Source organism: Mandrillus leucophaeus, unplaced genomic scaffold (assembly GCF_000951045.1).
Source record: "Mandrillus leucophaeus isolate KB7577 unplaced genomic scaffold, Mleu.le_1.0 Scaffold1233, whole genome shotgun sequence".
Classification (NCBI taxonomy): Eukaryota; Metazoa; Chordata; class Mammalia; order Primates; family Cercopithecidae; genus Mandrillus; species Mandrillus leucophaeus.
In genome coordinates this window covers 426,746-439,365 of record NW_012100688.1, presented here as the reverse complement: position 1 = coordinate 439,365, position 12,620 = coordinate 426,746, and the positions used below count along the sequence as shown (strand labels likewise).

At 51.7% G+C, this 12,620-nt stretch overlaps 1 protein-coding gene across 1 annotated transcript in view; it reads right to left on the bottom strand.

Annotated features, from left to right (window-relative positions):
- KSR1 (kinase suppressor of ras 1) overlaps positions 1–12,620 on the bottom strand; it is a 178,528-nt gene that overhangs the window by 17,578 nt on the left and 148,330 nt on the right. The window contains exons 6-10 of the mRNA XM_011971643.1: positions 11,039–11,099; positions 8,740–8,823; positions 7,191–7,252; positions 6,983–7,089; positions 2,245–2,413 (exon numbers count right to left, since the gene is read on the bottom strand). Coding sequence (XP_011827033.1) covers positions 2,245–2,413; positions 6,983–7,089; positions 7,191–7,252; positions 8,740–8,823; positions 11,039–11,099 — 483 coding nt within the window. The remainder of the gene's footprint in view (positions 1–2,244; positions 2,414–6,982; positions 7,090–7,190; positions 7,253–8,739; positions 8,824–11,038; positions 11,100–12,620) is intronic.

Here is a 12,620-nt window from a genome sequence, read left to right as displayed (position 1 = left end):
GTAGCCTAAGCGTATAGTGTTTACAAAGTCTACAGTAGTGTACAGGAATTCCTCACTCACTGACTCATCTAGAGCAGCTTCTAGTCCCCTACAAATAAATACCATTTTATTTACTGATTTATTTATTTAGAGACAGAGTCTTGCTCTGTCACCTGGGCTGGAGTACAGTGGTGCAATCTCAGCTCACTGCAACCTCCACCTCCTGGGTTCAAGCGATTCTCGTGCCTCAGCCTCCTGAGTAGCTGGGACTACAGGTGTGCGCCACCACACTTAGCTAATTTTGTATTTTTAGTAGAGATGGGGTTTTGCCATGTTGGCCAGGCTGGTCTTAAACTCCTGGCCTCAAGTTATCCGCCTACCTCGGCCTCCCAAAATGCTGGAATTACAGGCATGAGGCACTGTGCCCAGCCGTATTTTTAATATTTTGTGCTGTATATTTACTGTAGCTTTTCTGTGTTCAGATGTTTCAATACACAAATATTTAGCATTGTGCTGCAATTGCCTACAATATTCAGTACAGTCACATGCTGCATAGGTTTGCAGCCTAGAAGCAATAGGCTACACCACACAGCCGAGACGTGTGGAGGACTATACCATCTGGGTTTATGTAAGTACACTCTATGATGCTCACATTACAATGAAATTGCCAAATGCATCTCTCAGAACATTTCCCTGTTGTGAAGCAGCACGTGACTGTAATCTTTTCCCAGGTTTATCACTGAAGTTTAAGTGCAATGCCCCTGCACAGCACAGAGGAGGGGGACGACAGGAGGCTTGCCTTCTCCCGCTGAACTACAGGGCCAGTGGGGCAGGCAGTGGGGGTTAGGGGGAGGGTTGACCCATTGGTGCTGCCATGACCAAAGAGATAGAGTCTTGAGAGAGTGAGGCCTCTGTGCAGGGGGAAATGAAGGCCCAGTCTAGGGACATCAGGGAAAGCAGCAAGGGTCCAGCTGATTATGCAAACAGAACTTTTTCTGTGGCTGCCGTGTTTCAAACACACCCTTTCCATTTACAAAAACCCAAACTGGGAGGTTTAGCAAAAGGCACAGTTTCAGAGCATAATAAAGACAGAGCAGAATGGGAGAGGAGGTTAATCAAATGTGCCATCACTCAATGCAGGGAGGGGAGGGGCGTGCTCAGGATGGCGCGTGCATGTCAGGAGATATTCAGCCACGTGCGTACTGAGGTGAAGGCAAAGAGAGAGATTCCTACAAGATCTCTGTCTCCACTGTCCCCAAAAGAAGTCCCAGGAGAAGCTCCCTGGCCTCCTGCTGGCTGGGCAGAGCTCCAGCTGGGGCTCCCCTGGCACAGGGAGAGCTGTGACTGTCCTCATGGACCTGGAGCTCCAGAGGCCAGAGACAGGGGCCTGACCTGGACTCTATTGGCTGGTGACAGCCTGTGGCTGGGTCCAGAGCAAACAGGAGTGTCACAGCCACCTTCCTTCCTCTGGGACTGCAAACTGTAATAAACTGAAGGCTGAGACTGACTCTGAGGAGTGGCCAGAGAGGCTGAGGCAGCAGCTCAGTCCCAAAATGGGCAGGTGGGCTTCACTCTGCTGCTTGGAGAGGCAGACACCCCAGGGCCAGCAGCTGAGGGCAGGAGAGGCTGGAACCCTGACCTCTCCTGACAGACACCAGGCAGTGAGCTGGGGTGGAGCCTGGCTCAAGGTCTACTCTGCTGTAAACTCCTGTGGGACTCAGTGTCTTCAGCCACACAATGGGAACAACCTAATTCCAACTTTACATGGTCACCTATCTTATGGAAAGGGAACGAGAGGTCTCCTTGAAGGAGCTTACCCAGATCACGAGTGGGAAGCAGCAGGACCCCACCCAGATTCCCTCTCTGAGGCCTTCTAGCTCCCTGCATTGCTGGCCATGCCTCCTGGGAGCTCAGAAGCCAGTCCTGAGAAAGTGAGCACTGCCCAGGAGAGGCCACCCCATGAAGAGGAGGGCAGCGTGGGGATTATGTTGTGTCAGACGGACTTGGGTTTGATCTCCATTCTGCCACTTACAGGCTGTACAACTCATGGCAAGCCCCTCCCTCTCTCTGAACCTCAGTATTCCCATCTGTAAAACAACAGCATCAACATCAGAGCTATTGTGCTTGGGGCGCCTGGCAAGTGCTCCATAAACATCAGCTCTTATCTGTGACCATGTCTGACCTTGAATCTGCAGACCTTGGGTCTGCTGAGAAGGGGATCTGTCCGCACCCCTGAGAACCCAGAAAAGCCTGGAGATGTGGTACCTGGGAAGTTGAACCTGCTGTCCCGCTGGCCAGGTGAGGGGTTGGGGGGCGTGGTGGCGCTGGATGGGTTGGATGATGTTGGGAAGGGCGCCGGCGAGGAGGGTGTGGAGGAGGTGGTGGAGGAAGGGTTGCTGCTGGAGTCCAGGTGATTCATGGCTGGAGGGTGCTCCTGCAGGACCAGAGATATCGGGAGTGGCAGGGCTGTCCTGGCCCCACCTGCGTCCCACCGGCCACACCCTCCCTTCCCCATTTGGAAAGGAAGCAGTCAGCGCAGGGAATCCTCAGGGTCTGACATTTTACGCATCTAGCATTTGAGGAAGGGCAGCACACAGAGGCCCTCGCCTCAATGCCCACTCCCCAGGGTGCTCCTGCTCAGCTTTCTGATTTCAGCTCAAGCACACTCTTCCCAGAAGCCTTTCCTGCACCCTGGCTGGGACCACGCTCCTCCTCTCCATCCTGGCACAGCTCCCAGCAGTGTTTCATCAGGGCACCGTGTCTACTGCAGACGTCCCAGGCACTTTCCTGACGGAAGACTCTCCCACTACCTTGTGTGTTGCATGAGGCCAGGGTGATCATTACATACTCAGTGACTGGCTCTGAGCTGGGCACACATTAGGATTTTATAGTGAATTAAGTTCAGGCTCTGATAAATGTTATATCATGTCTGCTAAGCACCAGGCACTCTGCCAGATGTAGGGAGACCAATGATAAATGAGAGGCATACAGTCCTTTTCTTTGGAAATCTGGCTGAATCAAAGGCACTGGGAAGTCTTAGAGTCAAAGTACAAAACCCTGAAAGAGGTGATGTCTTGGGCTGGTGCGGTCTGCCATTTTGGAGGGGTAAGAATTCTGGAGCTGGAAAGAACTTTCTAGAAGATGACCACAGGAGTTAGTTTGTCAGGACAGGCCTGGTTCACTCATGTTGTCCCAACTTAAATGTTAATGTCATCCCTTCCACACTTAAAGCAAGCACGCTCCCCCTGCTAATGGATCACATGAACCAGTGCTTGCCATGGGAAACACATGTTTGGTGGCCAGTGAGACACCTTTAGGAGACCCTTGGACACAACACAGAGGACGCTGCACCAGGGAGGAGGGGTGCTCTGTTTCCTGTCTTGTTCTGCCTGAGAAAAGGCCTTGGCCTGAGCTGCTATGTCTTTATCGCCTCTCCAACACTGACTCATTACCCATTCAACAGAGTGAGGGCTTCAAGCTCCAAGCCTTAAGCAAGTGTGATAACCAGATGAAGCTTATAACTTTTTGGTTTTAACTGTGCTTGTTTTAATGATTACCTTCTATCTGTAGGGATCATGGTTTTTCCAATGATGATAGTGATGATTGCATAAAAGTGAAGTGTTGTTAAGTATTAGCCTAGGTGGTATCCGGTTAAGACAGAAACCATAAAGATGGTTTGCAGCTTTGATGAAGTTTGGGCGGCACTGATTATCAACTCAATTATCAACTCAATCCACACTACGTGCCACCACAGTCCCACTGTAGAGCTCAGGGAAGCAGGGCCCAAGGAAGCCAAGGGCTTTGCCCACAGTCATGGGAGATGGGCCTGGCATGATCCCAGCTCCAGGATGCCTTCTGGCCATGGCTCCCCAGCCACAGCACGGAGGAGACCCCTGAGAACAGCACCAGCATCTCACAGCTCTGAGCAAGAGCCTGTGGGAGCAAGGACCAGAGAGCCCCGGGGAAGGGAGGGCTGCTGCACTAGAAATGAGAAAAGGTGGGTGAAGGGAGAAAGTAGGGGGCAGGGAGAGAGGCCTAAGCTCCAGCTTCTCCCTGTGGCCAAAAAGAAAGAGCACTGGGGTTTGGAGGCAGACAGACTGGAATTCTCAGCCAGCTTCCACCACCACTTAGCTGGGTGACTCTAGGCAACTTCCTTTACCTCTCTGAGCTTCCATTTCCTCAACCACAAAATGAAAACATCAACACCTATGGCAGAGGGTGACTGCGCTGACCAGTAGCATCACAAAGGTGGGAGTGGGTGGTACATAGCAGGTGACCAATACATGCTTGTTCCACATTCTTTTGCAGACCTGCTAGCTAGGAGCACTCAGAAGTTTGGGCCCCAGCAAGGCCAGAAGACCAACAGAGAGAGGGCTCCAGGGGATTCTAAGTTAGGCAGGACCTGGATCTGAAAAGTGCTTCCTGAATGCAAACATCAATTCCCCCGGGGGTGGGAGAGGAATTCCTTGGTTAAAGAAGTTGAGGCCAAGTTGGGTTAAATGCTAAGTTCAACAGGTTTATTTGCTGCATGCCATGAAGGCCCTGGCGTACACAGTGACCTCTGGAATCTACTGGCCAGGGATAGTTGACATCACGTGGCGCCAAGTTAGAAGTGGGAGCTGGATCCACTGAGCCCTCCCTCTTCTCACTCACTCTCCAAGGCTCAGGACCCTCCATCAGTCCCTCTGTGACCCTGGACAAATGACCCAACCTTTAAGAGCCACTGTGTAACATGGGGGTAACACCTGCCGGATCACAGTGTTGTTCAATCATTCAACAATCAACATGCTGGTTTCCTGACTGCCTATTGTGTGCCTGGTGCCAATGAGAGCAAGACAGCATCACGGGGCCCTCAGGGAGCATCTGTGCTGAAGGGGAATGGGGCGGGCAGGGGTGGAGGGGCAGGTGGTGGGAGAAGAGGTCGAAGACGAACAGGATAAACACACCTCTCGGCACCATGTGTGGCCCCTAGTGAGAACTCAGTAACAGCTCATGTTATCATAGCAACCTTCAGCGGGATCCTGGAGGGCCAACGCTCTCAGAGACGAGAGGTCTTTGGCACCACCGTGTGGGCTTAGAGGCCGAGGAGGTGCACACAGGAGGGGCTCATGAGGGAGGTAGAACAGAGAGAGAGTGCTGTGAGGAGGGCTGAGGGGTGGTGTCCAGGTGGGTGGAGATGCAGGAGTGAACATGATGGGCAGGGGGTCGTGCAGAACGCATAGGGATGGGGGGTATGCTAGGCGTAGCTGGAGAGGAGAGGCAGGGGCAATGATGACATTGTTGGCAATGGGGGCAGGGGGCACTGCATTCCTGCTGAGGAACTGATCCTATCTGTGACGGGCTGGGAAAATAATTACTAGTTGATGGTATGGTACTGCTCCCTACAAGTTCATGAACATTCTCTCTTTACCCTTCAAATACCCTGTGAATGAAGCATTAGGAACCTCAATTTACAAAGCAGAAAGTGAGGCTCAGAGAGGTCAAGTGGCTCACTCAAGGTCATGGAAGCAAGAGAGGAGTTGGGACTCAAAGCCAGGGCTGGGCAGCTGTTGTGGTCTGAATGACTGTGAACTCCCACAGCTCACATGCTGAAACCCTAGCACCCAAGGAGGTGGTACTGGTAGCTGGAGCCTCTGGGAGGTAATTGGGTCATCAGGGCAGAGCCCTCAGGAATGGGACTAGTGCCCTCATGAAAGGGCTCGAGGGAGCTTGCTGGGCCCCTCCACCATGGGAGGATGTGGTATGAGTGACATCTGTGAGAAGGTGGGCCTTCCCAAGACATCGAGTCTGCTGGTACCTTGATCTTCCCAGTCTCCAGAACCATGAGAAACAAATTTCTATTGTTTTTAAGCTACCCAGTCTATGATATTTTGTTATGGTAGCCTGAACAGACTAAGACAGGACCCTATCATCTTTCCCCTCTTCCTCCCCATTCTGGGTGAGAAGCCACCACCAGTGGGAAACGAGAGGCAGGAGAGAGGACAGGTGCAGGCCCATGGCACAGTCAGGCCTGGGACAGCTGGCCTTCTTGTTTGACAGTAAGAGGTGGCCCTGGCTCTCCCAGAGCAGCCCCTGAAGCTGTACCTTTAGGGTCCCCAGTACAAACTGGCCACGTTGCCTGTCTTTTTCTTCCAGCCTGAGCCACATGGCCAGTCACAGCCATGAGGCAACTGGGCACATGCTCCTCATCGGAGGGGCACACGCTAAGCCCCTGCTCTGGGGCTGCAGGTAAAACACACTTAAAAATACACAGCCAAAACCACAGCAGCCAGCAGCCTGCAGCCAGCCAGGATGGGAGCTGCTGTCAGAAGCCATCAGCACTGGTACTTCCCAGATGCCAGGCACACCTGTGCAAAGGGGCCAATGACAGGTATGTCAACCCTCCTGGGGGACACAGGTTTTGCAGACTCTGTCTAGCTGCAGAGGACACCCGTCTGCCTCAGCAGAGAAGCCTGACCTGGCTATGGATGAAAATGCACTGTTTGTATTACTTTTGGGTATTCCTATGAGGGCAGCAGAGCCTTGCTCGGTGGCGGTCATGGCAATTGCTTTAACGAACAACTGAAGGTGTATCTACCGCACTGTGACTAAGGGCCCAGGTTTTGCGGCTGGGTGGCTGCCGAGGCTACCACTCTGGGTTTGTATCTTGCTCTCAGGGGATGCTGTGCTGTTTTCTCACCTGTGACATGGATCAGTATGTACCCTTCAGAACTATTGTGGGGCTCAAATGAAACAGCAATGGAAGTTGTTCCCGGTACACGCTAAACACACAGGAAGTGTTAGCTCAAAGGAGAAGGGACTGGGAATCACGGCTGTACCACCACAACTTAAATGTAAAGCCTCCTAGTGGCTCAAGATATGATTCCCAAGGCCACCCTCTGGCCACAAATCTGAGACTGTGGTGTCACATCCCACTTCCCCACTGAGCCTCTGAGGCAGGGGTGCTTTATAGGAAGGACGTCCAGTGGCAGAAGGGGGTCCTCCCCAGCATTACCCAGCGTACCTTCTTTGTCAGTGCTTTGGGAAGGGTTCCAAAATGGGGTTCGGCTGCTCTGTCCACCGGGTTGTTGATGTCCGAGGGGACAGATTCTGTCCTCCGAAGCCGAGTTACTGTTTGAAAAGAGGGAAAACCCATCACCAGGGAACAGGTCAAGCTAAAGATTGATTCACTGGAATCCAGAAGGCAGAGGAGAGGAAGGCAGAAAACTCACATGGCAGGAAGGATATTCTACAGGCAGGGGCTTCTTTGGTACATTTGTTGTGACACTTCAACCTGGTAAAGAAGGGGAGGTTAGCGTGCGGAGCGCCACATGCGGGGCTCGGGCACACATGGGTAGCTCTGTGTAGCATTCACTCAGGACTGTCTCCATTTCCACAAACTTCTCAACAAATGTTAGCTCGAAAGTAGAGAACACCATGATATTAATAGTAATAGCAGCTGCTACACTGAGCTGCTATGCTGAGCATTTACCACGTTCTGTGTCATCTACCCATCCTCACAGCAAAGTAGGTCTTGTGATGCCCACTTCGACTTGCCCCAGGTTGCCCACCTATTTTTCTTTTGTAAAGAAAAGGAGACCCTCTACCCATACTGAAAAAACTCAAGACAAATCTGAACTTACAAAAAAAAAAAAAAAAAAAAAAGACGAATTAGACAGACAGTGTTTGCTTTACCAAAGAATCCCAGGGACTCAAAGGGCAGCCCCTCCAGCTACATTTGTGCAATGGAACATGCGGTCTGAGGGTCAGCCCCAGGCTAGGATTGGAAAGAACTGGGTTCTCACTGTGGTCCTGCCTTCTGCACTGAGTCCTAGATTTCTCTCTAATGCGCTGAGGGTGTCCTATCAACCTCATACTGCATCGCAGGACAGCCTGGGCTCAGAGGTCATCCTGTGCCCTCCACATGATGGGAACTAGAGGTCCCTAATGTAAAGCCAAGTGGCCAGGAGCCACAGGAGACCCAGACTAGAGAGAGAAGTCAGCAACTCCCTAGAGGTCAGGAGAGTCGCTGGGAAAGTGATGGGTCCAGCTGATATGCACAAGACCCACCATCTACCGTGTGACTGGAGCCCAGATGCAATCACACACACTAGCTCAGGTTCTCAGAGCCATCCCCATGGTTGATGCATACATTAAAAATCAGGCCCAGAAAGGTCAAGTGCCTTGCCCCAGGTCATACAACAATGCAGGGGCAGAGTGGGCTGGACACCGAACCTCCAAGGCCACCTTGCATTAGGTGAGGGCAGTGGGACAGCAGAGGACACACTCTGCCCAGCCCACACTGTTCCCTATCCTTGCTCTTCCTTCCCACCAGAAACCACAAGGCATGAGAAAATAAAGTTGGACTTGTACAGAATGTATACCCTGCGCTCACTCTCCCCGTCCGCAAGCCAACTCCTTGTTTTTAGCATCGCCTGTCTGCCTCTCGAGGGCTTCAAAATGTAAGGCTAAACTTCAGAACTCCTTACAGGTCCCAGAACAGTCCTCATATTCCTCTGGGCCTTAGTACAAGATCCTCCCATGGCCTGGAATTCTCTTTCCTCCTTGGTCTATCTTGTAAACTTCTATTCATCCTTCAAAGCCCACCTCAAGTATTCCCTTCTTCGCGGAGTAACTTGCTTAATCTCCCTGAAGAGGCCTGATCACTCCCTGGTGTGCTGAATAGGACTATGAATAGCAAGTATAGGGAAGCGTGTTGGAACTCTGATTTACTAAACGAAAAGTGTCTGCTCCTCCCACCCCCACTCCTCTTCCCATCACCTGCAATGCTTGCACTTCACTCCAAATATCATACTCTTCTGGCACACGTGGCAGACCTGCGACAGCCAGGACTTGGTGGAGAACCTGCAGGGGGCAGACACAGGCACATGCTCGCACTGGCTGGGAGGCCAAGGCTCAGACACAGAAGGGTTCCCACGGAGCTCCAGGGCAACTGGGAGTCTTGGCTCCATCCCAGAGCCCCATGGGCCCTCTCCCAGATGCAAAGTCATCACTGTCAATATGCTGAAGTTGGTGTGGTCATCTGGCAGTACCAATCTGGCAGCAGCAATCAAGAGTACAAGTGTGCATACCCTTTGACCCAACAGTTCTTAGGAATTCTTAGGAATTTATCCAACACAAGGCCACAAATGTTGAAAGATTCATAGACAAGGTATGCCAGCAGCATGTTAGCAGCATAAAGACGGAAAATAACCTACATGTCCATTGATAGGGGCTATGACTAAAGTATGCTCTTTCCAAACAATGGAACACTATGCAGCAAGAAACTAAAACAAGGACGCTTTTTCTGTGCAAATGGAATGATCTCCAAGTCACACTGTCAAGTTAAAAAAGTAAGGTACAATAAGATACGATCCCATTCACATCAAGTTCAAGTACAGGAAAAAAAACTCAGCTATGACGATAGAAGTGAGTACCACTGAATGGTAGCACTGTCAAACTAGGGAGAACTAAAGGTAACTTTCTGGGTGCTGGAATGTTCTTCATCTTCATCTGGATGGTATACACAGGTGTGTACGAATACATACACATACACACACATAGTTGTGCATTTTGCTCTATATAAATTGTATCTCCATTTTTGGAAAAAAGTATAAGATTGTGTATAACATATGCAGTATTTGAGTAAAAAATAAAGGGGTAAACATACATACGTATTTGTTTGTATAAAATATCTCTAGAAGACAACACACAGCTAAGATCTCTTTACAGAGGGGACTGAGGAGTTGGGGACAGGAACAAGAGGGCAATTTTCTGTTGACGTTTCAACGTATCAGTGTATTTTCAATCCAAAATGTAGAACATTAAAGAAAACACGAAAGATAGATTTCAAGGAAGGATGGGGGATAAGTGGGTAGTGTCCTCCAGAAAAAAAGCGCGAGGCTGGTCCACAGGGTGGGGAGGCCTAAGAGCAGAAATAACTCATATTTTTGGAAACACAGATTTTTTTTTTAACGTATTGTATATCACAGTAACAACAGAACAAATGCCAACAGCATTTGGGAAGCAGTTTGTAATGCATCCACTAACACTAGCTCATTTGATTCTTATGCCCATGCCAGGGAGTGAGGCAGGTCCAGGATTCTTAGTGTGCAGCCAAGGAAACCAGCTCAGAGAGGTCAGGTGATGTTCCCAAGGTGCCACAGTTGGGATGCTGTGTAACAGGGTCTGGATCCCAGCTCTCTGAACTTAGAGTTACAGAGCTTCTCTGTAAGAAATTCCACTGGTCCAGCAGAGGCCAAAAAAGGCCTTCAGCACAAGGGAAAGAGAAGAGGCTCTGGGGACAAACAGCTGGGTTTGAATTCTGCCTTCTGCTTACTACCGGCTGTAAGATGCCTCAGACGCTTCTGCAAATAGGGTTAACGCTAAGCCTCACAGGATTTGGGAAGGATCACAGATACGCTGTGTAGCAGAGATCCATAAATGTTACTCTCTCTACCCAACAAAGATGGGAGCTTCTGGTGGCAGGGGACACCCAACTGCATGGAGCGCCTTTTAAGGAGTTGCAATCTGGCCTCCTCGAGATGCAACCAGGTCTGTGGAGGCTCACACATATGCACACGTGCTCTCTGTCTCCCTCATTGGGTTTTAATTACTTCTCATGTCAACACTGCAGGTGAGGGGAGCAAGAACCTTAGGGGTGGGGCCCAGGAATCTGGATTTTCAACAGGCTCTACAGCAGACTCTGATGTGCAGCCAGTTTCAGGACTCACGTGACATCTCAACGGATGCAGGGGAAGCTCCTGCAACTCCTTCCCATGACCCTGACCCTATTTCTCCTGGGACCTGTGTCCTGGGAAAGAAGGAAAGTGTTTTCCCTAAGCAGAGTGAGGAAGAGACCCGAGGAGGTGCAGATGACGGAGGTGCAAGTCCATGTGGCCACCCTGGCAAGGCAAGGGTTCCAGGTAAGTGCAGGGCCATCTCCCACAGGTGAAATGGAAATGGACAGACCCGTCAGAGGCAAAGAGCTCGCTGAGAAACAGAGACCAGAACTCCCGGCCCCATGTGGGTTCCAGCCCGGCTCTGTGCCCTGATCCCCCTCCAGGCCCGCTGTGCCTACCTGTGTGTAACCGACAGCCCGATATCCCTCCGTACCATCTGTGGGGATCCATGCGAGAGATCTGCGGGGAAAGAGGCCGGATGGGCAGGCTGAGGAACTCCGCGGGCGACAGCTCGTGCCCGTGACTTCCTAGTTCAGAGACCACAGGCTAGAGGGGGGCGCAATGGTTTATTACATAAGCATCTCCCTGATCTATATCCATCAACACAGGAGCAGGCCAGGCTAGCCCAGTGGCATGGCATGGTTCCCCTCGCCTCGCTTGGTCCTCTAGCTTGCTCCTGGCCTCTGAGGATGGCTCAGTCAGCTGCCTCTGTGATGTTTCTAGCTGAGGAGCAAGGCAGGCTGGAGAGGCAGAAGGCAAAGCCAGAGTGAGGACAGAAGCTTCTATACAGCCCAACCTCTTGCAACCTCTCACCAACACACCACAGGCCCCCAGTGTGCAGGGGCTCAATTCTGGGTACTTCTTGGTAGATGGCTGAAGCTGTCTACCTCAGGTGGAGAGCCGAGGCTAGTCAGCCCATCCAGTGCCTTTCCAGGCAGAAGCCCCTGGAGGATATTCCTCTGGGAGAGGCCACTGCCAGATCTGGGCAGACAGAGCGAGGACAAGGCGAAGCTTTACCACATTCTCACGTGGGCCAGCCCCACCCAGGTATGAGCCTGAGCCTCTGGGGACTTCTTGAGCACCCTCCTTCTCTGCTGAGAGAAAGGCCATATGCTTTGAGGTGCCTCTCCTGCTGGCCTTCCTGGAGGGCGCTCCCTCTCCCAGCCTGGGATTCCCTGTAAGAACAGGCATCCCTAGTGCAGTAGACAAACTGCTGGAAGCACTCTCTCCACCCACCAGCAGCCCGCACATTCAACTCACGCCCCCATACTCAGCGCCATTGCCTCCCAGAGCCAGCCCATGGGTGGGCTTCGGGGATCCGGGAACCCTCTGGACTGGTTCAGTAGAATGCTGTAGGCTTTTCTCTGGAAAGAAGATCTAAGACTTTCATCCAATCATCAAGGTGACCTGTGACCCAGAAAGGTCAGGAACACAGTGCTCTAGTGTGGCCATCTCATGTCCTCTGAGTCAGAAGGTCCCCCAAGGGTGGCCACTGCCCTCCTCAATCCCAAGTGCTGGTCTAGCACAAAGCTGGACTCATGAAGTGCTGGTTCACTTAAGGCCAAGTACCACATAAATAACCTCCATGAGAAGGGCGTGCTGGAGGTACTGAGTTCTCCCACATCAAGGAGAGCTGGATAAGAACAATCTATCTCACCTGCAGCTCTCCCTGGCACATCTGCCATGAGGCTGACTTGTCCCAACTTCCTCCTGGGGCTCACCCCACCCATCAGCAGCCAAGGCCACCAAAACACATGGGGATGGCTGGGCGCCGTGGCTCACACCTGTAATCCCAGCACTCTGGGAGGCCGAGGCAGGAAGATCACCTGAGGTCAGGAGTTTGAGACCAGTCTGGTCAACATGGTGGAAACCCCGTCTCTATTAAAAATACAAAAATCAGCCAGGTGTGGCAGCGGGCACCTTTAATCCCAGCTACTCGGGAGGCTGAGGCAGGAGAATCACTTGAACCCAGGAGGCAGA